The 27750-nt window shown below is 37.3% G+C and overlaps 1 protein-coding gene across 1 annotated transcript in view; it reads left to right on the top strand.

The window, feature by feature from the left end:
* The window catches only part of LOC306655301 (olfactory receptor 11H6-like), a gene marked incomplete at both ends in the record, with an annotated part of 170976 nt that extends 143849 nt beyond the window's left edge, over window positions 1–27127 (top strand). Inside the window, one exon of the mRNA XM_079129681.1 lies at window positions 26267–27127. Coding sequence (XP_078985807.1) covers window positions 26267–27127 — 861 coding nt within the window. The remainder of the gene's footprint in view (window positions 1–26266) is intronic.
* Between the last annotated feature and the right edge of the window lie 623 nt (window positions 27128–27750).

The following is a 27750-nucleotide window of genomic DNA, read 5'->3' as shown; positions in this document are numbered from 1 at the left end:
GAAAACAACAATGTAGTTAAAATACATAAATATAAAATATATAAATGGCAATCATATATTAACAGATGCTCAGCATCTCTAACCCTTGAGGAAATGAAAATTTAAACCTCAAGCATTAAAAATGATCATGTTTTCAAAGCACCTAGCACAATAGCTAGCATAAAGTAAATGTTAGTGTGTGTAGATAAATTTTATAACCAGATTTAGTAAAAGCAAAATAGATCTAATTGTTCCTAAAAATTACTTGTTTGTATTTAAAGAGAGCATCTTCAGTTTGCAGACATATTCTTCGATCTGGATATTCAATCTGATTAATAATGGAAGTTTAATGATAGTTTTATGGATTTTTAATATTAAAAATACTTACAATCAAAAAATATTTTAAAATAGCATGGTAGAGAATTGAGTTAATCTTTCAATAAAAATATTACATTTGAATTCTCAAATAGCCCACCAGGGCCTATGCAGAGAGCTGAAATTGCCTTTTCTTTAATGTTTGAATTGAGCCCTTTTTGGTATTACACTGTATAGTCTTCCCGTCTGATTCCCAACCTGTTGGCTTCCTCTGTCTTTCACTAAGTGTTTCTACACAGATTTTGTTAAATGGACTTTTGTAGGCACTTTGAATTTAACCACAACTAGAAAAACTCTGAAAATCATTCATTCTAGTTAAAACTTAGGACTCCAGACACAGCTGTCTCTCGACTGCCTTACCTATGCTAGATCTGGTAGGCTGGAGATGAGGTTGTGTCCTGTCGGTCTGAGCTAATAAAATGCTTTCTGTTCAGGGAAGAATTTCTGAGATTCCGGATTTTAGTAATGCTTTATAGTTTTCCACATCACAGAATACTAAATGAAAGAGCCAGGATTTGAACCCCTATCTGTATGATATGAGAATCCATAATCAATGTAATCCAGCTAGTTTTCTACCAGCTGGAGAAAACTGGAGAAAGTGTGATCAAAAAATAATTCTCAGGGCTGGGGTGGTGGCTCAGCAGAGGAGCTCACCTAGCACGTGTGTGGCACTGGGTTTGATCCTCAGCACCACATAAAAATAAAGAAATAAAGGTATTGTGTCCGTCTACAACTAAAAAATATTTTTAAAAATAGTAATAATTTTCAGAATGCCTGTCCCCTCCTTTGCCCACTATAGAATACTATCAGCATTCCCTCCTGTCTTCCCTCGCTTTGCAACCTAAGATGGATACAACCTGGAACACAGAACCTCCCACCCACCATAACATATTTTTCAGCATCTACCACAATGAATTTTTAAGCAAAGTTGACAACAAACTGATCCCCCTAGGGATCAGTAGCTCAGTGGTAAAGTGCCCCTGGGTTCAATCCCCAGTACCGCAAAAAGAAAAGAAAAAAGAAACGATGTTTAAACAAATTCTGCAGTAAAAAATAACACTTTTTAAATATATACTTTCAACATTTACTAGTTCTGTTAATCATTTAAGCAAAATTAGTAAATGAACAAAAGTCAATGTATAAAAGACCCTGAAATCAATGAAGATATTATGAAATTACTTGAAGAAGCAATTTGTTGATTTTTACGAAGATATTATGGCTGTTAAACAAATTACAGATTATTGTTATTAATATCAATTTCTCCAAAAAAAAACACTACAAAAATAAGAAAACATTTTGACTGGGAACTTCACACTTAGCATATCTATCATTCAAATATAATTTCAAAAAATATTTTTTCATATCATCTGCAATCTCTTCCTAAAAGAATTTACTATGTTTTTTTTTTTTTTTTTTAAATGAGATTCTGTGTTTCAAGTAGTATATTAACTTACCAATGAAATTGACTGATGTACATGGTGGAAATGCACTTTCCATTAAGAACTAAAATGTCTAAGTATTATAAAATCTAGTACAGCTTCCATTACAGTTTTGCAATGTATATATACACAAATTTCTTAAACACTTTTTAAAATACTTTTATAGCTCTCTAATTATATGAATTTTGCCCATGAATAAATTAGTTATTCAAAAATATATTAAAAATCACTTTAGGTCCACCATGTCACAGGACTTAAATCCAACATCATTTTTAAAATAGGAACCACACATTGAGAAAGTATACATGGAAATTGTAAAAGACACGTTTTATTTTTCTGAAAATAAGGTGTGTGTTTTATAATGACTTATATATCCTACTGATCTGTCAAAAATTGTTATTAAAGTTAATCATTACAGTTAAAATTTCAAATTTGTTATTGTTATTTAAAATCCTTGATTTATCTAATTTTAACAAATGACTTTTAGCTGATATTAATAAGAAATTGAAATTATAATAACTTTCACTTCTTTAAAAAAAAAAAACACATCAGGTCATTCATTTGGCACACATGCATTAGCAATCCACTGTATGAAAGGGGAATTCATTCCCACTTACCTTGGTGGAATAAGTCCAACCTCCAGTTGAATCTGTGTCAAGTCTGCAGAAGAAAGCATAAATCTCTAATGCTTCCCCACCGCGGGCTCTGGCCGGTTTGTTGTTAAAGGAAATCACGTCTCCTTTGGCTTACTTACTCCTCTATGTGTTTGATTTCTCCGAGGACCTGCACAAGAGGAACTCTGGGAGACCTCCTAACTGCCCTCTAGGGTGTAGAAATTTAGTGAGTTCTGAGGCGGCAGCAACGGGGTGCAATCTCTGGCTGCCTGGAAGTGTGAATCCGTCACCCTCAGAGTTCTTAAGGAATATTCTGAGCCTAACAAGCTTTACTCTCCTTGTGGAAGCTTTATTGAGAACTACTGTTCTCAGTGAGAACAGCTGCAATTTGGCATGATCAGTTTCCTTCTTAGAATAATAAATTTCGAAAGATAAGTTATGAAGTCAGACAATGAAAAGAGACTCGCATATTCTGTGCCTGCTGCCCTTCCTCCTCTCTTCCTTTTTCTGATCTTTGGGGAGCCGCCATCTGGACGTTGATTTTGGGGGTGAAATAAGCATAATGGCAACTGTGGCTGTTTCCACAATCTCAGTCTATAGGATAAGGATGGACGGTTGTGGCCAAACCTAGAAATGGACATTTGAAAAAATGCAAAGAATGCAAATCAATTTAAAGACCTTTTCTATAGCTCTCCCTCTTTTTTCTCCTTCAAGTGGGATGTTGCTATTTGAGGCATAACAGAGCCTGTACAAAAAGCCACAAAGGTAATGAACTGTACAACTCTGGGAAGCACCACTCACCTAGACTGCAGTGGGAAGGCCATTTCCCAGCGTGACTGAGTGCACAACCTGCCCATCCTGCACCCTGCAGTCCAATAGCAACTGAAAGAGAGGCGAAAATATCCCTCAACATTGATGAAAGGCAGCAATCGCTATCTGACCTATTTTTGCCTGGGGTTTTTAGAACTGGTCCTTGACCATCCCAAAATGGCTTCCACCAACCACTATGGTAGAAGCTACTTCACTCACTTCAGTTTTCTCTTAGTGTCACTTTCATGAAGAGAATAACTAGAGGATAAAGCTGAATTAGGAAACATTCAACTAGGCACGTTGGTCAGAGTTGGAAAATACAGCACATATCAAAATATGATTCTCAAATCATTATTTTCATGGGGTATTAATGAACCTGATATAATAAGTATTGCCATACAAAATAGTTTCAATAATACCATTGTAGTATTATACAGAATAGTTTTATATTCTGAAATGCAAATAGTACTAATATCCCTAAACATCCTCTGTTCTCTGCCTGTTAAACTAACCACTGACAACTAAAGATCTTTTAGTTGTCTGCATAGCTTTACCTTTTTCAAATGTTATATAGTTGGAACCATGTAATAGGTTTGCCTTTTGTTTTAGCTTCTTGCACTTAATAATATGCACTTAACAAATTCCCTCCATGTCTTTTCATGGCTTAATACTTCATTTCTTTTCAGTGCTGAATAATAATCCATTTATCTGGATGTACCACAATTTATATCCATTCATCTACAGATGGCATCTTGATTAGGTCTTTATTGACAATTATAAATACAGATGCCATAAATGTCCATATTCAGTTTTTTGTGAGGACAAAGTTTTCAATTTATTTGGGTAAATACCAATAAGCACAACTAATGATAGTTTGTTTAGCTTTATAAGAAACTGTCCAACCATCTTCCAAAACGGTCATTTCACTTTATACTTCCATCAGCAATGAATGAGAGTTGCTGTTACTCTATAATCTCACCAGAATTTGGTGTTTTGGATTTTGGCCATTCTACTAGGTGTATAAGGATATCTAATTGTTCTTTTAATTTGAAATCCCCTGATAACTTAAAAGGCAGATCTTTTCATTTGTTTATTTGCCATCTGTATATCTTTTTTGGTGACGTACATTGGGGTCTTTTGCCCATTTTTAAAATCAAGTTTTTCCTTCTCTTACTATAAATTTTGAGAGTTTTGTATATTTTGGTAAACAGTCTTTTATTACATGTCTTTTGCAAATATTTTATCTCATTCTGTGGCTTGTCTTCTCATTGTCTTGACATTTCATTTCACAGAACAAAAATTTTTAATTATAATGAGGTCCTGATTGTGAATTGTTTCTTTCAAGGCTCATGCTTTTGGAACTACATCTGAAAATTTTATGACTATATTCAAGGTCATCAAAGTTGTCTCCTATATTATTATCTACAAGTTTTGGGCTGGGGTGATAGCCCAGTTAGTAGAGTGCTTCCCTTGCAAACACAAGGCCCTGGGTTCAATCCCCAGCACTGCAAAAAAAAAAAAAAAAAAGAAAAAAATTATTATCTACAAGTTTTGTTGTTTTGTGTCTTAATTATAGATTTATGATCCAATTTAAATTTTGTGAAGGGTATAGGATTTGTGCCTAGATTCATATTTTTTGCTGTGTTAATGTCAAATTGTTCTAATAACATTTATTCAAAAGTTTTTTTATTGTGATGTCTTTGCTTTTTTGACAGATAGTTGACCATATTTTGGCAGTCTATGTCTGAGTTCATTGATTTATATGTCTTCTCTTTCCCCAATACCACACTGTCTTAATTACTGCAGCTTTATGGTAAGTCTTGAAGTTGGGTAGTTCTAGCTCACCTCCTGCATGGACTAGGAAGAGGGTTCCTACCAGAGGGATGGGCTGGGTGCAAAATAATAGCTAAGAAATTTCTTTATCAGAAATAACAACAGAAGACAGAATTATCTTTAGAACAGGGGTATGACCAATTGAGCTGTCCATAGGGTCTGGCTCTAACAAAAGAAGGAGACTGTGCTTGGTTTATTTATATAGGTACAGATCAAAAGGGACCCATAGGAGCTTCTTCAGGAAAAACAGGATAAGGGGTGGAGTTAAACAAGGCATTTGGCTCGAGCAGATCATTCCCACATCCAGGGCCTGCATCTGAACTTCAGTGCTGAGCTAATGCAGGGTGACCATTTGACTCAGGCAATCTCCATCAGTTATTAATAACTGAGAGTTCCTAAGACCACATTTTCCTGGTTAATGACCCAGCTCCACTTGGTTCTTGTAAGGCAGCTTGGGACCCACGGCGATTCTAGGCTGCTGTGATCCCGCTGAACTGCTGCCCGCTCGCTCGTCTCAGTTGTGGCTCACCAATAGCTCCCAGAAAAATGCACCGCAGACAAGAGGTCTCACGCAAGAGACTTTATTATGCAGACGACTAACACGTCCGCTCAGGGTGAAAAGAAAGGAAATCAGAGAGAGATGGCGTGTGCACTTCTCCCAGATATTGGAATCTCCCGGGCTGGAAGGAACCAGTAGCGGAGGAGAATACTTGCAAGCTGACTGATGAACCAATAGCTATTTAGCATGTTAGGATGTAAGGTGGGAAGCAGGAAAATGGCGGCAGCTGTAAGCCGGAAATTCCTGTAAGGTAAGAGGCAGGCAGAGCGCAGATTGACATGTGGTTGGGAGGCGGAGTATCAGCTTTATATTACAGTTCTCATACAGGCCATGGGTGGCTTCCCACAGGTAGTGTCAGTCCTTCAACTTTGTTCTCCTTCAATATTATTTTGGCTATTTTGAATCTATTGCCTCTCGATAAAATGCTAGAATTATTTTCTTGATACCCACTAAATAATTTACTGGGATTTGGATAGGTATTGTGTCAAATCTATACATCAAATTGGGAAGAACCGATGTCTTGACAATATTAAGTCTTCCTATTCATGAACATGGAATATTACTCCATTTATTTACTTTTTTAATAATTTTTTCAGAGTTATTCAAGTTTTCTCATAGAACTCATGTTTATTTAATTAGATCTTTATACCTAAGTATTTCATTTGGGTTAGGAGTTGCTAACATAAATGCTTTTTAATTTCAAATTCCAATTTTAATTTTTGATTGCCAGTATAAAAAAAAGGAAATGGGCTTTTTCTTATTAACCTTTCATCCTACAACTTTGCTATAATCATTAATGGGTTCCAAGAATGTCTTTGTTTGTTCTTTCAGATATTTCTATATAAATACTCATGTAGTCCATTTAAAAATATTATCTTATTTCTCCTCGATCTGTATAATTTTATTTCCTTTATCCATATTTTTGCATTAGCTAGGACTTACGGTATGATGTTGAAAAGTAGTGGTAGGAGGGGGTATCCTTGCCTTATTTCTGACCTTAGCAAGAAAGCTTCAGGTCTCTCAATATTAAGTACAATGTTAGCTATAGGTTTTCCATAGATTTTTTTAAATTAATTTGTAGTACTTCCACCTGATTCCTAGTTTGCTGAGTGTTTTATCATGAATGGGTGTTAGATTTTGTCACATGACTCTTACGCAGTGAATTACTTGATCATGTGGTTTATTATATGATTCTGTGACCTCACTTCCTGATACTTCTAAGAAGAGTTATTTTTCATATTATTCAACTTTTTACTTGCTGTTAAAATGAAGCTATGATGTAAAACCAGAAAATCTAGACATTTTAAAACTATTCTGAAGACTGAAGATGATGGAGCAGAGCTGGGCATCAACCCTTGACCTCTCCACACAGAAATGAGGCATTAAAGGAACAGCTGACCAGAGAGATGGGTGACAAACTAAAGGCTCAAGGACCAAATTTGAGACAGTATGAGACCTGGAGAGACTTAAAGTTTGGTTACTAGAGCAGAAAATAAAGGCAGAGTTCCTTAACCCTGAATCCAGACCAGGGTGGGAGAAGGGGAGAGGGGCAACAGAGACAGAGGGAGAGGGAAAGCATGTAAGCTCACTCCATTAACAACAGGAAAGAAAAGCAACTAAATTGAAATGGGACAGGAGCAATAGGATCGTTGAAGGAAATCAAGCAGCTTAACCCAGATGTTGAACAGAAAGCCATGCTGGCAACGCAGTCATTTTGTGGAGCCCATAACTTGACAGTGCCCTAGAAGAATCAATTAACATGGCATCTTGTCACCTTTGGATAGCAACATATAAAACCAAAGGAAGTACATACAGTGTGATGTCTCAATAATCTGTCTAGACTGAACTTGTAGAGGAATCACTACTAGTCAAAAGTTGGTAAAACCCTCTCTCCCCCATAGGGAATGAGGGGAGTGGGGTGGAGCAGGCCCATTCCAGGAAGAGTTAGCCTCACCAAGTTCTCCAAATGGCCTTAACAGGAGCCTACACTGAGAAAATGCAGATAAGCATGATTTGCAGTGGCCAGTGGTGGGAAGTAACAGCTCAAAACCAGACAGGAAGGCAGTTTCCATCCCAGGCAGGGGGTGGGGGGGTGCATGAAATTTGGAGCAGAAACTGACAGGAGCTCAAACTCAGGCAGAATTCTATCACTGTCCAAGTGAGCAGAGGTGAGCAATGCCTGCAGTTCACAATCTTGGACAGTGAAAGCTAGAACCCATGAACCAGAGGAGTGCCTGTCAGGGAGGACATTTCTGCACCACAGACCACACACAGAGAACCCACAACGAAGGTCCATGTTTTCTGCTAGCCAAGGTTCTATGCCACTTTGAAGAGGATCCTGTGGAGGGGAGTGGGTGAGGGGTGACCTGTAGTAGACAGAGCAAGAGCCCAGAACCCTACATCCGGAGATCCCACACACAATAGAAACAGCCAACAGACAGCCCTCTGAGAATCCAGCCTCAGGCACCTGGGCTGACAAATGAGAACCAGCTGGTGGGAAGTCCATAGCAACTATGGAGTGGCTCCTGAGTCCCAGCAACTCTAGGGGTATTCAAAGTCAAAGAGAGATGGACATCTTCTGAAAGTTCCAAATCTTGATGAAATTCAAACCCAGATTCAGTAAGAATTTTCTTCACCTTGGCATGGATTACTATTTCCTAGCTCAGGTTTACACTTGTTCCTCCTACCCCCACTTTTCTCTCTTACATTACTGCCTCAAATCCTCCCCCACCCCTCTTTTTCTTCTTTTTACCTTGTTTTTCATTATTATTTTCTTTTTCTTTCTTTCTCTCTTTTTTTGCTCAATTTTTCTCTCCTCCCCTTTTCAGTCACTATATTGCATTATAGTAATTTTATTATATTTAATAACTAAATTTTTAACCTATTCCAGAACTTTGCTACAAGTTTGTTCCTGGATTAGAACAATGGAGAACAGTATCAACAAGTTTTTAGATTTTCCTAAGGTTGGATATTAGTGTGACTTTGCTCTGAAGTGATTGTAGTAAACAAGGTTCAGTGTCTTCTAAGTGGTACCGATACTGGGTACAGCATAGGACACACAGAGAGTGAAAGAATCAAAATGTGAATATCCACCCAGCCTCAACTCTCACAAGAAAGATGTTCACTAAATAGTACCTTGAATTTAAAAAAAAAAAATGTAATGATCATCCCATGCTTTCGGTCATTCACCAGGCTTATGCCACTTTAAAGCAGACCCTTTGGAGGATAGTGGGTATGTGATCACCTCTAGCACACAGATGCACAAACAGAATAAAAAGGCAAGAGAAAGAACCACCGAAATAGCCCACCACACTTCAATAACTGACCCAATTGACACCACAGTAGAGAAAATGTTGGAAAAAGAACTTAGAAAAATCATAGTTAAAGTGTTTAGTGAGCTAAAAGAAGAAATAAAATAATGGTTTTTTGTTTGTTTGTTTGTTTTCCCAGTGCTGGGGATCGAACCCAGGGCCTTGTGCTTGCAAGGCAAGCACTCTATCGACTGTGCTATCTCCCCAGCCCAAAATAATGTTTTTAAATAGATTACATGTTTATGTAGAAAAATCTGAAAGAATAAACAAAGAGCAATTAAGCAAAACAAGAAAATAAAATGGGAGAGATCCAAGATGGTGGACTAGTGATACCGCCATTTACCGGTGACGAGTTCTGCTCCTTCTAATGTTGAAGATTGAACACTAGAGAAGCTCGCCAAGGCAAGCATATTAAGCAGGTTTTATTTAAAGCTAATAATACAGACTTCTCCCGGCAGGGAGAAGGGGGCCATGGCTGATGTTCAAAAGTCCCAAGAAGTGAGCGCACCCTACATCTTTTATAGGTTAAATTCTCTTTTGTTCTCCAGTTCTCTCCTCCCCTTATCTCTCTTTCCTGCCTACGTGACTAGGCCTGGTTTTGCATTAAGTGAAAAGCCATGGGCAGGGGGAGGGCCAAGGTGATTCAGGCAGGCAAGGGCCCAGGGGGCATTAATTAGCAGTTCCTGGCTTGCAGTTCTTGATAAAGGCAGGTAAATTTGGTAATCAATGGGCTCCAGAGATCCTTGACATTCCATTCATTCCAGGGGCAGTTTCCAACTTCCAGAGGCAGATGATTTTATGGCCTCCATTTCCTCGATTTGACCCGATCCCCTATTTCTACACTAACTACCTGTTCCCAATTCTGGCTTCACTAGGGGAGGCTGCGTTCCTTGTTGCTCCATAACTCTGGTTTCAAGCAGAGAATATCTGTTTCTCAGTGAGGCAGTTTTTGCTGCTTATCGATCCCCTGGTGTTTACCCCATATGTCTGCTGTGATGACCTGCAGTCTGCCGGCATATCGACACCTTTTTTGAGTGCAGATTGCTCACTGTCAGGTGCCTATCATCCGCCATTTGCCTGCCTCTCTCCTGTCCATCGCCTGCCTTACACCTATCCATCACCCAACAAATGAGGTTCCCTTCCCGATGGTCCAACAACAGTCAGCAAACTAATCACTGACCACCAGTGGAGCACCAGCTGCCTGCAGTTGCCTGGAAGTTCACTGTCCAGTATCTGCAGGTTTGATTACACGTGGCTGCTGCCATTTTCAGACAACAGCCAGGCCCTGTAGGACCCCTGGCTGGACTGAATGAGCCCCGTCACCAGGATCCCTCAGCCCGACCTATCACTCCCTGCCTCTGGGGCCCTCACATCGACTGACTGCTCCCTGCCACCAGGACCCCCAGACCAATTGACTGTGCCCTATCACCGGGACACAAGACTGACTGCACCTGGCCTCCAAGATCCCACAACAGCATCAAACACACCCGACCTCCAGGACCCCTGCCTGACCAACCACATCCCACCGCCAGGACCTCCGGCTGACCACATCCTCATCCTGAGCTGCAGCTCCCCATTTGCCAACACATTTTGAAGCCAGAGCGGCCATCTTGAATAATCCTGGAAGCTGTAGCACTGATCTTTAGGTGAGGCAAATCCCATCCTGAGATGCTTGCTGGAGGCTTGACTCATTGTCAGGTACCTCTCATTCATCAGGCTACTGAACACTGGGAGGTTTCATTACCATATGACTGTTATACAGTAGATTTTCTTCTATCTCCTTATAGAAAAAATTTGTTTTTATTTCTTGATTTTCTTGCTCTCTTTTTCTTTTGTTAACCTGTTCCCTCAGAGTCTCTTTCTCCCTCTTTTGCCTGCTAACATCCGATTTCTTTTGATGACACTCTCACCTTTTCTATTTTCTAGAAATTCTGTATATTGTTTTCTTATCCCAGTAACAGCCACATTCTACATCCCTCTGCATCCTCTTTGTCCTCCATTAGAAACTGCAGACCTTATTGCAAACTTGTTTGTTTTACTGAAGATAATATTTGAACTCATTTTGTTTACTATGACAATTTTGTTATTGTCCCCATAGGGGCTATTTGGTCTAGGATTGCATAGTGTTTGATTTGGGCACTGCTAACATAGATCTCCCCTTAAAGAAAGGGTTTTGGAAACCTATAGGGCCACTATAAGCATATAGGGGGAAATCAGCAATACCCCAGATCTGCACTGCTAGAGGGGAAGATACATGAAAAAACAAGGGAAGAAAATGATCCAAACAAATCTAGATTCTATATTGATAGAAGCCAATGACAGTATGTTAGAAGAAATGTCAGAAAAGGACTTCAGATTATACATGATTAAGATGATTCACGAAACAAAGGATGAGATAAGAGAGCAAATGCAGGCAATGAATGATAATACCAATAAGTTGAAAGAGCACCTGTGGGAAGCAAAAGATCATTTCAACAAAGAGATAGAGATTCTCAAAAAAATCCAAACAGAAATCCTTGAAATGAAGGAGACAATGAACCAAATAAAAAACTCAATGGAAAGCATCACCAACAGACTAGACCACTTGGAAGACAGAACCTCAGACAATGAAGACAAAATATTTAATCTTGAAAATAAAGTCGCCTGAACAGAGAAGATGGTAAGAAATCATGAACAGAATCTCCAAGAACTATGGGATATCATGAAAAGACCAAATTTAAGAATTATTGGGATTGAGGAAGGCACAGAGATACAAACCAAAGGAATGAACAACCTATTCAATTCAATAATCTCAGAAAATTTCCCAAGCTTGAAGAATGAAATGGAAAATCAAATACAAGTGGTATACAGAACACCAAATGCACAGAATCACAACAGATCTACACCAAGGCACATTATAATGAAAATGCCTAATATTCAAAATAAAGATAGGATTTTGAAGGCCGCGAGAGAATAGCATCAGACTATATTTAGGGGGAGACCAATACGGATAGCAGCCGACTTCTCAACCGAGACTCTAAAAGCTAGAAGGGCCTGGACCAACATATTTCAACCTCTGAAAGAACATGGTTGCCAAACCAAGAATTCTATACCCAGCAAAACTAACCTTCAAATTTGAAAACGAAATAAAATCCTTCCATGATAAACAATAGTTAAAAGAATTTACAAATAGAAAGCCTACACTACAGAATATTCTCAACAAAATATTCTATGAGGAGGAAATGAAAAACAACAATGTAGGTCAGCAAAGGGAGGAACTACCTTAGAGAAAAACCACTCAAAGGAGAAACCAAGCCAACTTAAAAACCAAAAATAAGCCAAGTGACTGGGAATACAAATCATATCTCAATAATAACCCTGAACATTAATGACTTAAACTCATCAATCAAAAGACATAGACTGGCAGAATGGATTAAAAAGAAAGACCCAACAATATGCTGCCTGCAAGAGACTCATCTCATAGAAAAAGACATCCACAGACTAAAGGTGAAAGGATGGGGAAAAAAACCTACCATGCACATGGACTCAGTAAAAAAGCGGGGATTTCCATCCTTATATCAGATAAAGTGGACTTCAAGCCAAAGTTAGTCAGAAAGGATAAGGAAGGACATTCCATACTGCTTAAGGAAACCATAAATCAGGAAGACATAATGATAGTAAATATTTATGCCCCAAACAAAGGTGCATCCCTGTACACCAAACAAATCCTTCTCAATTTCAGGAATCACATAGACCACAACACAATAATTCTGGTTGACTTTAATGCACCACTGTCACCACTAGATAGATCTTCCAAACAAAAACTGAACAAAGAAGGCATAGAACTCAATAACACAATCAATAACCTAGACTTAGTAGACATATATAGAATATTCCATCATTCAACAAGAGGATTCACTTTCTTCTCAGCAGCACATGGAACCTTCTCAAAAATAGACCATCTGTTATGCCACAAAGCAGCCCTTAGGAAATGCAAAAAAATAGAGATACTGCCTTGTGTTCTATCAGATCATAATGGACTGAGAGTAGAAATCAATGACAAAATAAAAAAGAGAAATGACTCCAACACCTGTAGACTAAATAATATGCTATTGAATGAAACATGGATAACAAAAAACATCAGGGAGGAGATAAAAAAATTCCTAGAGGTCAATGAGAACGATGATACAATGTATCAAAATCTCTGGGACACTATGAAAGCGGTACTAAGAGGAAAATTCATTGCATGGAGTGCATTCCAGAAAAGAATGAAAAGTCAACAACTAAATGACCTAACATTACAGCTCAAAGCCCTAGAAAAAGAAGAGCAGAATAACAGCAAAAGTAATATAGAAGACAGGAAATAATTAAAATCAGAGCTGAAATCAATGAAATTGAAACAAAGAAACAATTCAAAAATTGACAAAACAAAAAGTTGGTTCTTTGAGAAAGTAAACAAAATAGACAAACCCTTAGCCACACTAACAAAGAGAAGGAGAGAGAAAACTCAAATTACTAAAATTCGTGATGTAAAAGGAAATATCACGACAAACACCACTGAGATACAGAACATAATGAGAAGCTACTTTGATAATCTGTATTCCAACAAAATAGAAACTACCAAAGACATTGACAAATTTCTAGAGACATATGTTCCTCCCAAACTGAACCAGGAGGTCATACACAATTTAAACAGATCAATCAAGCAATGAAATAGAAGAAGCCATTAAAAATCTACCATCCAAGAAAAGCCCAGGACCAGACGGATTCTCAGCCAAGTTCTACAAGACCTTCAAAGAAGATCTCATTCCAATACTTCTCAAAGTATTCCAGGAAATAGAAAAGGAGGGTACCCTACCAAACTCATTCTATGAAGCTAACATCACCCTCAACCCACACCAGGCAAAGACACATCAAGGAAAGAAAATTTTAGATCAATATCCTTGATGAATATAGATGCAAAGATCCTTAACAAAATATTGGCAAACTGTATCCAAAAGCATATTAAGAAAATCGTGCACCACGATCAAGTGGGGTTCATCCCTGGAATGCAAGGATGGTTTAACATCCGTAAATCAATAAACATAATCCATCATGTCAATAGACTTAAGGATAAGAATGACACAGAAAAAGCGTTCGACAAAATACAACACCTCTTCATGCTCAAAACACTAGAAAAAATAGGGATAGTCGGAATATACCTGAACATTGTAAAGGCTATTTATGCTAAGCCCATGACCAGCATCATTCTTAATGGAGAAAAATCAAAACCATTCCCTTTAAAAACGGGAACAAGACAGGGATGTCCTCTTTTATCACTTCTATTCAACATTGTCCTCGAAACTCTAACCAGAACAATTAGGCAGACTAAAGAAATTAAAGGGATACGAATAGGAAAAGAGGAACTTAAGGTGTCACTATTTGCTGATGACATGATTCTATATTTAGAGGATCGAAAAAACTCCTCCAGAAAACTTCCAGACATCATCAATGAATTCAGCAAAATAGGCTGTAAAATCAACACGCATAAATCTAAAGCATTTTTATACGCAAGCAATGAAACAACTGAAAGGGAAATGAGGAAAACAACTCTATTTGCAATAGCCTCAATAAAAATAAAATACTTGGGAATCAATCTAACCAAAGAGGTAAAAGATCTCTACAATGAAAACTACAAAACATTGAAGAAAGAAATTGAGGAAGACCTTAGAAGATGGAAAGATCTCCCATGTTCTTGGATAGGAAGAATTAATATTGTCAAAATGGCCATACTACCAAAAGTGCTATACAGATTCAATGCAATTCCAATTAAAATCCCAATGATGTACCTTACAAAAATAGAGCAAGGAATTATGAAATTCATCTGGAAGAATAAGAAACCCAGAATAGCTAAAGCAATCCTCAGTAGAAAGAGCGAAGCAGGGGGTATTGCAATACCAGAACTTCAACTATTCTAGAAAGCAATAGTAATGAAAACAGCATGGTTATTGGCACCAAAATAGACAGGTAGATCAATGGTACCGAATAGAGGACACAGACCCAAACCCAATAAATACAATTTTCTCATACTAGACAAAGGTGCCAAAAATATGCAATGGAGAAAAGATAGCCTCTTCAACAAATGGTGCTGGGAGAATTGGAAATCCATATGCAACAGAATGAAACTAAACCTATATCTCTCACCATGCACGAAACTAAACTCAAAATGGATTAAGGACCTTGGAATCAGACCAGAGACCCTGCAGATTATAGAAGAAAAAGTAGGTCCAAATCTTCACCTTGTTGGTCTAGGATCAGACTTCCTTAACAGGACTCTCATACCACAAGAAATAAAAGCAAGAATCAATAACTGGGATAGATTCAAACTAAAAAGCTTTTTCTCAGCACAGGAAACTATCAGTAATGTGAAGAGAGAGCCTACAGAGTGGGAGAATATCTTTGCCACTCATACTTCAGATAGAGCACTGATTTCCAGAATATATAAAGAACTCAAAAAACTCTACACCAAGAATACAAATAATCCAGTCAACAAATGGGCTAAGGAAATGAATAGACACTTCACAGAAGAAGATCTACAAGCAATCAACAAACATATGAAAAAATGTTCACCATCTTTAGTAATAAGAGAAATGCAAATCAAAACTACATTAAGATTCCATCTCACCCCAATTAGAATGACAATTATCAAGAACACAAGCAACAATAGGTGTTGGCGAGGATGTGGGGAAAAAGGTACACTCATACATTCCTGGTGGGGCTGCAAATTAGTGTAGCCACTCTGGAAAACAGTGTAGCGATTCCTTAGAAAACTTGGAATGGACCTACCATTTGACCCAGCTATCCCACTCCTTGGCCTATACCCAAAGGACTTAAAATCAGCATACTACAGAGATACAGCCACATCAATGTTCATAGCGGCTCAATTCACAATAGCCAGACTGTGGAACCAATCTAGATGCCCTTCAATTGATGAATGTATAGAGAAACTGTGGTATATATATACAATGGAATATTACTCAGCCATAAAGAATAATAAAATTATGGCATTTGCAGGCAAATGGATGAAATTGGAGAATATCTTGCTAAGTGAGATAAGTCAATCTCATAAATCCAAAAGACGAATGATCTCACTGATAAGCGGATGATGACACATAATGGGGGGGTGGGAGGGGGGCAAGAATGGAGAAAGGAGGGACTGTATAGAAGGAAAAGAGAGGTGGGAGGGGTGGGGGGAAGAAAAAAAAAACAGAGTTAATCAAACATCATTACCCTATGTAAATGTATGAATATGCAAATGGTATGCTGTTACTCCATGTACAAACAGAAACAACATGTATCCCATTTGTTTACAATAAAAATAAATTTAAAAAAAAAGAAAAGAAAATGGATAAAAGTAGAAGAAGTCAAATTATCATAATCTGCAGATGATATGATCCTACACTTAGATCAAAAAATTCCATCAGAAAATGACTAATCAACAAATTAGCCAAGTAGCCAGTTACAAAATGAACATACAAAAGTCAATCGTTTTCCTATATGACAGTAATGAATCTGCTCAGAAAGAAATCAAGAAAATTCTTTCATTCACAACAACCTCAAAAAAATAAAATAAATAGAAGTAGATCTAACCAAGCAGTTGAAAGACCTCTACAATGTAAACTATAGAACATTGAAGATTGGAGAAGACACCAAAATGGAAAGCCCTTCCATGTTTATGGATATACAGAATAAATATTATTAAAATGGCCATACTCCATGTATGTATGACATACCAAAATATATTCTACTGTCATGTATAACTAAAAAGAACAAATAGAACATTTTTTGAAAGTGGCCATACTACCAAAAGCAATATGCAGATTCAACACAATCACCATCAAAATACCAATGACATACTTCATGGAACTAGAAAAAACAGTCCTAAGTCATTTGGAAGAATAGCAGACCCAAAATAGCCAAAGGAATTCCTAACCCCTAAAAAGCAATGTTGAAGACATCATAATGTCTCACTTCAAATTATACTACAGAGCTATAATAACAAAACTTCATGGTACTGTCATAAGAACAGAAGCATAGACCAATGGAACAAACTAGAAGACAGAGAGACAAACCCACACATCTAGAGTCATCTGACCCTCGGCAAGGGTGCCAAACACATACACTGAGAAGAGACAGTTTTTTAACAAATGGTGCTGGGAAAACTGGTTAACCATAGGTAGAAGAATGAGGCTAGATACTTATCTCATCCTCAATGATAATCAACATATGTATATGTATATATAGTATATATGAATATACATGTATGTATGTATATAGAGAGAGATACAGGTAGTCAGAACAAACAGCCTCACTTTAAAAAATTGCAACATGGGAGGGGCTGTCGCTCAGTGGTAGAGTGTTTGCCTAGCACTTATGATGCACTGGGTTTGATCCCAAGCACCACATAAAATAAATAAATAAAGTTATTACGTCCATTTAAAACCAAAAATATTTGTAAAAATTGCAACAGTGGTACCTGGCAATAATTAAATAAAATGACATATGTAAGAATTTCTCACAGTGCCTGGCATGAGATGAATTGTTGATGAGTATTGCTTTCCTTCCCTTCCAAATCAAATGATTAAACTATTCAGTTTAATGTTTAAAAACTCAAGCTCTTCTCTCAGATTGTACAGAATTCAGATATTTAACTTGACTATATTTAGATGTGAGTCCTTGAGCAAGCTAAGTAATTTATGTAAGCTTCAATGGCCTCACATAGAAATTTAAAATGGTAATTAAAAACTCATTGGATTGTTGTGGAAATTAATGTGCTTATTCATAATTACTCATCTCTGTGGCTGGCACATAACAAGCGTTCAACAAATATTAACTGTTAATGTCTGTGTGGCAAAGTAGTAGGTCAGGTATGGCATAGAAACACTTTTTGATCCATGTAATGAATTCAAAAACAAGTAAGCAGGAGTAGGTTGAGATAGACAAAGTAACTCAGAATTGCATGCCAGATAGGCAGGGTGTCAACAGATGGAGCAAAATCTCTGGTCCAATGTGAGAAAAAGTGTATCAGGTGTTTGAAATAAATTAATCCAAGAGTGGGTCCTTGGAGTAATGTCCATCCAGCAGAGGGAATCTCAGCAAAGAGATTCCTCCCTACAGGAGAGTTGGCTTCAACCCAGCAATATTTTCACCAGGGACAAGGAGAGAATTAAGACTTTTATTGTTATCACTGCTGGAGCGTGAGGGGGACTATGTCTTCTCCAACTGGAAAAAGTATTTTCCCGAATGTATTCAAAGTACAAGCACAGGGGACAGAACTCTGAGATCCAGGGGAAATGAAGAGAAAGGGAAGGCTTATCTACAGACATTGTTCTCCATTCCCTGTCAGTCCCTGAACCAACTCCTTAAACAAAGGGCAGATTGTATTCATATTTCATGAGTGTGGAACCCAGAAAATATAACATATATTTATGGAAATATAAGTTTAATAAACTACCTTCCTACCTTTTAGTTCTAGCTTTAAAAGAAACTGTTACTTCGAGATTGTATCAATTAGAAAGGAAAGAAAAACTAAATGATAAATAATCATATTGCCTTTGTTTAATCCTTTCTACCATTCCCACAGTTTTGTGAGCTTTTTTCTAAACTTAAGCATTCTTCTTAATATAAAGCTTACCCAATTAAAGTAAAACCCAAGATGCAACTAATGCCATTTTCCTTTTTGTTTATTTTAAGGAAGAAAAGTAGACTGAGGTTAAGATATGATTCCTTCCACGAGAGGAGAGAAACTGTACAAATCTTTTCCAGAAGAGGATGGTCATCCGTTCTCAGAATGTTGCATTCCATTTTCTGAACTGAACCTATAATCCCCGCCCCTGAGATGGTATTTGTCACCCAAATATAAAATGCAGCCTTAAAGATCCCCTCTCTCCTCAACCCTGCTGGTACAGAAGCTGAATTCATTAGCTTTCAATTCGAGTATCAAATGAAGGGAAGATGATAACCCACATGGTAAGTCAGATATGGTACAAGTAGGGGACTTCTTAGTACTCTGGAATGTTACAGAAATAACAAGTCACCAAAGGTGCTTGGGGAAGGTGGAAGATCCAGAAGAGTAAGTACCTTCAAAATCAATATTTCATAATTATTTTTTCAGATTATAAAAGTAATATATGTTGCTCACAGAAAATTTGAGAAATATAGACACATAAATAAGAAAATTACAACCTATCTGAGTTGTGTCATTATTAAAGTTGTATACCTTTCTAGGAGTTTTTTATGCTTTTGTAATCATTCAGTTTCTCTACAAAAAATGTATACAAAGGAACTATATACAAACTCTTGCTATGCCCAGAACTCTATAACTGTATAAACCTTTGCCAAAGAATCAACATCATCACTTCATTGTTCATTAGAAACTTAGAATGCCAGGCCCCAACCATCCCTTTTGAATCAGAATCTGCATGTTAACATTCTCCCCAGGAAATTCTTCTGTACTTTTATGATGAATTTATTATTCATTTTAATTCATTTTAATTTTTATTTAATGGGCATGATTTTTTTTAAAGCTCTGGTTGTTTCCAAATTGCCTGCCAGAAATCCCTTTTTGATGTTTATATTCCCTACAACAATTTTTTGAGTGTTATTTCACTGCACCATTACCAATACTGATGATTCACTATGTATCATATTTGTTCATCTTTGCTAATTTAAAAGGCAAAAGAAAAATGTTATTTTTCATATTTAAATTAACAATCTTCACTAGAAATATTGAGGTTAATTATTTAACCATGTGTACATTTAAATTTCACTTCTTATAATGCTCCTTAATTTTATTGGAAAAGAATATTTCTGATTTTAAAGACATTTCACTAGGTGGGCATATAAATGTATGTTCCAAAACACCCTTTGTCTTGAAAACCATACAAATGCATACAAGAATATCATAGGCACTACTTTTATTGAATTTTTGAAATAGTTTAGATCAATAAACAGCTATAAAGCAGAATGAGGTCTAAAAATAAGCCTGAAAAGATTGTTTCTATCACATAATTATTCAATAAATGGTAGCAAAGAGGCAGTAATAAAAAAAAGTTCATGATAAGCAGTAATCAAAAAGTTAATGCTGTTTTTTAAAGGCATTTTACTGAAAATATATTATGAAACATTACCCTTTAATAGATTAAGCACTGAAACTATGTATAGTAGGTAGTATTGTAGAGTTTTTTAAATTTCCAAGCACAAATCTCAAGTGATCTTGTCATCTTAGAAGTAACTCCACGGAAAAAATAGAAAGACAAACAGTACATACAGAGACAATGAAGATAGTGACATAAAAAAGAATGAGTTTCTCTACAAAATTTAAGGAGTTTTTCACTGGACTAAGATCCAATGGAAAGGTCTTTCAACATTAGAATATGCACATCTCTGAAGGATGATTTCCATTACAAAGAAGAAATAAGAAACATGCAAAAGAGAATTGACATGAAAATGAAGTAAATCTCAATTGTTTTAAGTACCTGAAGTATTCAGACCTACGTAAATTATTCTCCAGGGAGCTGAATTTACAGAAGTAGTTTAAGATTATTACAAATTTCTTTTTAAATTCCTGAATAATGAAAGTTTTAAAAAACTAAAGTTGAGCAAAAGCAGCAGTTGTTTAATACCATAAAGGTAAAGTCTAAAAGTTGTCTCTACAAATTTTAAATAAACTATCTGTTTAATAATATATACCGGAGTGTTTTTCAGAGATAAAACATGATTTTCACCACCTTTGTACCATGTATTTTTGGCTTAGTCATCTATATATGATCACTGATAATATCGATGCTAACACAGAAGAAATTTTAAGTGAATTGAAAAACCATTTTCTTATGTTCTTCATAATATTTTAATCAAACAGATGAAATTCACAAAAAATGTTAATCCAATTTATAGACAATAAAAATTTAAAAGCTAATATTTTGAAAGTCTAAAAGGTCTTAATAGACTGAAAACAGTAAAATTGAATAATAAAAACCACTTTCACTTCAAAAACTCAGCAACACATGCATCAGATGGGGCCAGTCTGGTTTTTAGTATTTCTTGTGAACAAGCCATCAGGCCTTTGGTAGAATGCAAACTCAGTAAAAAATCAAGTGGAAAGTGACAGTTGAAGTCTGCCTGAATTTTCAGAAGCAGAAGAGATTATAATTCCTCTGTGCTCTGTGTCAATCACACAGCATGAAGAGTTCTGTGTAATATTTGCAAAAAGAACATGATCAATAAAAAGAAGGTAAACAGGATGAAGAAGGCCTGGAGATTACGTCATCTTCAGTTGAAGAAACCAAGAGTGTTAATCTAAATAGAGAAGATTCAAAGAGGACACGGACGCCATCCTCAAATGTCTTTTAGTGCTGCCGTGTAGACTGACAATGAACATCTGTACAATGTAGGAGAAAGAAACAAATCTTGCCCAGCACTGGCCTTACTGTTTATGGACTGGGTACTCAGTCTCCCTGTGACTCTATTATTACTTCTGCAATTGTTGGAGGGGTAAAAAGGATAATTGTTATTCAAAGGCCTATAGAGGGTGCACATAGGATGGGCGCATAGTAAATGCTAATTTCCCTTCCCTGAAGTGAAAAACCAAAGCAGTAAATCAAAATGGGAGAGTGACTCGAGAGAGAGCAAGAAGATCACTGCAACTTCCAAAAATGAAGGCTGCTCTGAAGGTGAAGCCCTGCCTTCCTTTGTAACGAGCTCTTTGGCACTGCTATTCCAGCAGAAGCTAGAAAACCACCAGCAAGAAGGTAGAAGAGACAGACTCACTGCTGGTCAAAGGGAAGCTGGAAAACCACCAGCTCCAAGATTCAGTGAGTTCAGAGCAAGAAGAAAACACGATTCTTAAGGTTCTATTCTAATCCATGATTTCTCTGAGGTCAGTAAATATAAGCAACACATAATTCCAAGAAATGAAAAGCCAGACTTGACAGTTTATTTCCTCCAGAATGTAGGAGGAAACAGGTGGATAGCTTGGTGGATGTGGTCCCATCTCTTTAAGTAGATCCCGAGGACATAGCATATTGATCAAATTGCCCTTTGTGCTAGAAAAAAATGAGTAGAAAATAGGGATTCGTGGAGGCAATAAGAGAAAAGAGGATAATATCTAATTGAGAAGAAAAAATAATAATAAATCAAAGGCGCCAACAAATAGAATTGCAACACTAAAAACGCAAATAAACAATTATATTTTTTTTTTAATTTTCAAGATTTTGCATAAATACATGAGGGGTGATCTGCCTTAGGCTATGGATAAGTTTAGAGAAGCTATGTGTATCAGAAAAGTCAGAAAAGAGTAAAATGACCCTTCCAAAAACTGTCTACTCTGCTCCTTTTAATCCAGTTCATTTAAGAGGGATCACCTTATTGAATTAATGCCATGAAATAACAATTACAGCAGATGTCCTTTTGGATGACCTGTTGATGCCATTTTATAACCACAACTGACAATGAATTAAGCTGAATTTTTGCAATCAAATATTTTATGTACTATTTGTGTTTTTAAAAATATTATTACAAAAATAAGAAAGTCATGAAAAATAAAGGGGAAAAATTGTAATTTCACCTAAGTGGTAGGATATGAGGAAGACCCCACCTGCCTCCCTTCAGATGATATGATAACATGAACAGCACCAATAAAAGCAACATTTTATTACTTCCCTGGATCTTTTCTCTAGGATGGTGACATTTTAGACACATATGTACAGGAAGTTCTTTCAAATGGGGAGAAAGTGGCAGAATAGGAGAAAAGGCATAGAATTTATCCTACCATTCGCTAGTTTAAGACTTCAGGCATTTAACCTCTTTGAGCCTTTATCTCTTCATATATGAAAGGAAGTAGTAATCCTTGCTATGACTCCCCTCTAGTGTAATTAAGAAAACCAAAGCGCCTAATACACATTGGACATAAGGGTTAACCTGTCCAAAGTTGATTTCCTTCAAGTTGCCCCTCCAAAGAGGGAGTTGCCCTCTGCGAAGTCCCATGGATATGAGAGCAGTATGGGCAATCACTTTCTTTGCCACCAGGCTGATGTCACGATTCCCAGCGCTCGTCTGTCACTTCCTATAATTGTACCTGCAAAGCTCTGACCACAGCCTTCAGTCACAGCAGGAGAAGCAGTGATATTCCCGCTCTCCAGCAGAAACTCTGAGCCTGGAAATAGGACTAGAATCAAGCTTTCTTCATCTTGATATTATGTGAGGCTTTCATCGCATTAGGAGAGGAGATAGTGCTCGTTCAGTCATGCTGCTGGAAAACCCAAAGCCTAAATATTAGGATATCCCCCTCGAAATGTCACATCCCAGACTTCTGTGTGCCATTAGGATTTTAATGAGTAAAAGGAGCCCACATGCCTATGATTCATTCTGCGTCAACAAGTTGCCCCCACAAAATGCTGCTCCAACACACCTGGTATGTGTGCCATCTGGTCACACACCTTTGTGTACATTATAACACAGAAAATGAATACTGCACAAATCACAGATGTTGAGGATTGAATTTCCATAAGAGTTTATTGGATTTTTTGCTTATTGAGTTATTTTGTCCTACATAACTGATGTTATTAAGAAAAGGTAGAACAAATCGTTTTTGTTTGTTTCATTATTATGGGCACTAGAGTGTTCTTATTCATTTGATGTTTTAATATAAATTACAGCCATTATCCTTTTTGATACTGAAATTTTCCCAAAATTATCTACCGAAGCCCCTTCAAGGGATCTGCCTAGGTCCTTTTAACACACTCACTCTCGAGTATCTCCTTGCTTTCTAAGAAGCAGGAAAAGACAAGATGGACCCAGACCTGAAATCAATCCTTTCTTCAACAGAAGCCCTGCCTCCTCTTAGTGAGAATCTACTCTTTTCTTAATACAAATGTGACTGAGTATTTTTTTCAAGTATTCAAAATTTGGAATAGTATTACTTCTAATTTCTTTCAATGTTCAGTGCTAGGAAATAATGGGTGCAGATTGATATTTTCAGTGATATTTAATGTTATCAAGTTTTTTCTTCCTTGATTTTATATTTTTATTTTTCTCTTATACCATAAATCTTGATTTCTGCTAATATTTTGTACCATATACAAAAAAAAAAAACACTTCCAAAATCATACTACATATTTTTCAACTAAAAATAAAGATACTGAGCACAGTTAGGAGGGGAGATGAAAAGGTATAGTGCATTTAAGCTTATTAGATGGGGAAGAAAGAAAAAAGTAAAATCAGGGTGATAAATCCATATTTCTTCTGAGTGAAACTTCGATTTACATCAAGGCAAAATTCAGATAAACCGTCCTCTGTTCCCCTGAATTAAAAAAAAAAAAATGTATAGAGAGCATGTGTGAATCTATCTGTGGATCAGTTGATTTTCAGGTTTCCTTAAAGCTGAATAAAGCACTAAATTAAAAGAGAGAAAAAAAAAAGGTTGAATCAAAACAGCTTCCACAAGGCTGCCTGTTCTGAATTTTTTTTTTTTTTTTTTTATGCTGATCTATTGTGGTCACTTGAGGACAATCTGATCCTCACTTTCACAGGAAGGCCCACGAGGGAGCAAGTGAGAAGGGTCAGCCTGGAAAGGGATCACCCGGGAAATTGTGCAGATTGGAATCTAGGTGGCCTCAATGCAAAGCACAATTGTAGTCATCAGGAAATAATCCTGTCATTTAAGACTGCAATGGTAGCCCTGCTGGGGAAGATAGCCTGCAGGAAGAAAATGGGAGCTATGGTGTATTTGAGGGGAAAAAACAACCTTAAGAAAGACTGTTAGCAAGCTGAATCTTTGGTGTGGTCTCAGAATCCAGGGGATTATCTCCTATTCCCACATATATGAAAATATACACATATTTAACCTGTCCCATGACCAAAATTCCCCAGGCAAAAAAAAAAAAAAAAAAAAAAAAAAAAATTCTGCATTTTAAAATCAGCTTAATTTACAAGATTGCTGAGTCATGCTGCTGGAAAACCCAAAGCCTAAATATTAGGATGTCCCTCTTGAAATATTACATCCTAGATTTCTGTAGCCAATAGAATTCTAACAAGGGAGAATGATATCCAGCACAATAATTTCTAAACAGTTTATAATAGTTTATGCACTTTATAATCTATAAACTACTTTTGTATATATTACTTTGTACAAGTCTCATGTCAGCCTTGCTATGTATGTATAATCATTCACATTTTACAGAGACAGTAATGTAGTTTCAGATAGTAAATGCTTTCACCGGGAAGTACCGCTTACAAAGCATCAGAGCCAGAATTCCAGCCAAGACCTGCTGTATCTCCAAAGTTCATGCTCTGGCACACTGGTGGATCTCAAACCAGGGTGGAGCTGTACCTTTGAAAGGCATCCCCAAGGATTCTGATCACACTAAAGTCAGTAGCCCATGCACTACAACAACCTACAAATAGAGAATAGATACTAATCAGGGCCCAGAACGGTCATTTATTGTAGCCCAGGTATAACTTGCTTAAAGTCATTCTGTCCCTATATGGTTATTTTCATATCTGGTTTCTTAAGCCTCATGTCCTCTCCTGCATGTTGCTTAGAATATACAATTGTTTTGTTTCATGCATCTGCCAATTTTATTTTTTTTTTTTTTGAAGGGGAGGGTACCAGAGATTGAAATCAGGGGCACCCAGCCACTAAGCCACATCCCCAGTCCTATTTTGTATTTTATTTAGAGACAGGTCTCACTGAGCTGCTTAGTGCCTCACTTTTGCTGATGCTAGCTTTGAACTCTCCAGCCTCCTGCCTCAGCCTCCTAAACCTCTGGGATTACAGGTGTGTGCCACCAAGCCTAGTTCAATTCTAAAATTTTAAAAATGAATTATTTATGTCATAGTTGACATCTCAGTTTAGTTTTAGCCAGACACTGATCTGTATTGTTTAGACCAGTGTTCTCCAGAGTTTGGTATGCCAAGCAACTCACAAAGGAATACAGAAAGAAAAGATTTGGATTTCTAGTTTTATTTGAATTCCAAGAAAACTTTTTCCAAAAAGTTTTACCAAGATTCACTTTGTTGATGGACAGTTGTTTATATATAGTTTGTAAGTGAATATAAATATTTAGAAGAGGACAATCAATAACTATATTGTTGGGGTATCCAATCAAAAAACAAAGAGAACTCACTGGTCTAGACCCCCTGCCCTATGACCAAGAAAGTGTGCTTACTTTCCCTGGGGGGAGGAATCAGAAAATGTAACTCCCTCTGGATATGTAATTTGTGTTATAATCCTCACAGGATGGAAAGACATTGAGCTCAGAGGCCAGAAATTTCTCCTATATGGTGAGTGACTTCATCCTCTTGGGTTTCCCTTGCCGCTGGGAAATACAGATCTTCCTTTTCTCCATATTCTTTATGACTTACATCCTGACTCTGCTTGGAAACATGGCCATCGTGTGTGCAGTGCGCTGGGACCACCGTCTCCACACCCCCATGTACATTCTTCTGGCCAACTTCTCCTTCCTGGAGATATGCTATGTCAACTCTGATGTGCCCAACATGCTGGTCAACTTCCTCTCCAGAACCAAATCCATCTCCTTCACTCAGTGTCTCCTCCAGTTGTACTTCTTCTTCTCCCTGGGCACAACTGAATGTTTATTTCTCTCCATCATGGCCTATGACCGGTTCCTGGCCATCTGCCGCCCCCTGTACTACCCCACCATCATGACTACTAAGTTCTGTAGCAGCCTGGTCATTTTTTGCTGGGTCTATGGTTTCCTCTGGTTTCTGGTTCCAGTGATATTCGTCACCCAGCTGCCATTTTGTGGCCCAAATGTGATTGATGACTTTCTGTGTGACCTGGGTCCCCTGCTGGCCCTGGCTTCAGCCTGTGTCCCAATCCCAGGGACAGTTCTCTTATGTGGCACCATGAGCTCCCTCCTCATCTTTGCTACCTTTTTCTATATCATTGGCTCCTACTCACTGGTGTTGAGAGCTGTGATACAGGTACCCTCTGCTGCTGGCCGCAAGAAGGCCTTCTCCACCTGCTCCTCACACCTGGCTGTCGTGTTTCTGTTCTATGGCTCAGTCATGATAACATATGTGAGTCCCGGGTCAGGACAAGCAGAAGGCATGCAGAAGTTCACAACTTTGTTCTACTCAGTTTTGACCCCTTTTTTCAACCCCATGATCTACAGCCTACGGAATAAAGAAATGAAGGATGCCTTGAAGAAAGTTCTAGGAGGTTCCTAAAATTGATCTATGATGTTATGTTAGTGAGCTATTCTCACCTGAATTCAGACTGGGAGCCCACTGTGAGTGACACACTGAGAAGCTGGCAGGTAGATGTGGACGTGACTGTGAAGGACCACTTCCTCAGCGACGCCTCCCCAGGTGGAGTTCTCAGCCTCTTCCATGGCACGCTCCTATGCCTCTATTCAACATGTCCTTCATTCTTCCTTTTGTTATAATCAGCTGTTCACAAATCTGTTTCCACATGCTCCCTATCCTTATTAGATTGAAATTCCTTGAGAGCAGGAACATCCTTTATTAATTTCTGTAATTTCAGAAACCCAACATGGTACCTAGATGTCAATAATGTCAACCTAAACAAAACAAATAAATGTGTTCATATTTCCTCACTATATTCTGTCATTCTATCATATGGCTATAGAAGCTGTTCAAATAACCATTTGTTTTTTATATGCCCTGCAGATGAAATGAAAAGAAAAACTTTCCTTGAAAAAATGTGAGGTCAACTTAAAGTGAACAAACCATGAAATGATAATCAAATTAGTGGAAAAGTTTAATGAGATGAAAGTTAATATCTAGGAAATTACTTCCTTCCCTCCTTTTGCCTAATAATGTAAGTTACT

This window comes from Sciurus vulgaris, assembly GCF_902686455.1.
Source record: "Sciurus vulgaris genome assembly, chromosome: 2".
Taxonomy (NCBI): Eukaryota; Metazoa; Chordata; class Mammalia; order Rodentia; family Sciuridae; genus Sciurus; species Sciurus vulgaris.
This window is presented reverse-complemented; position numbering and strand designations above follow the sequence as displayed.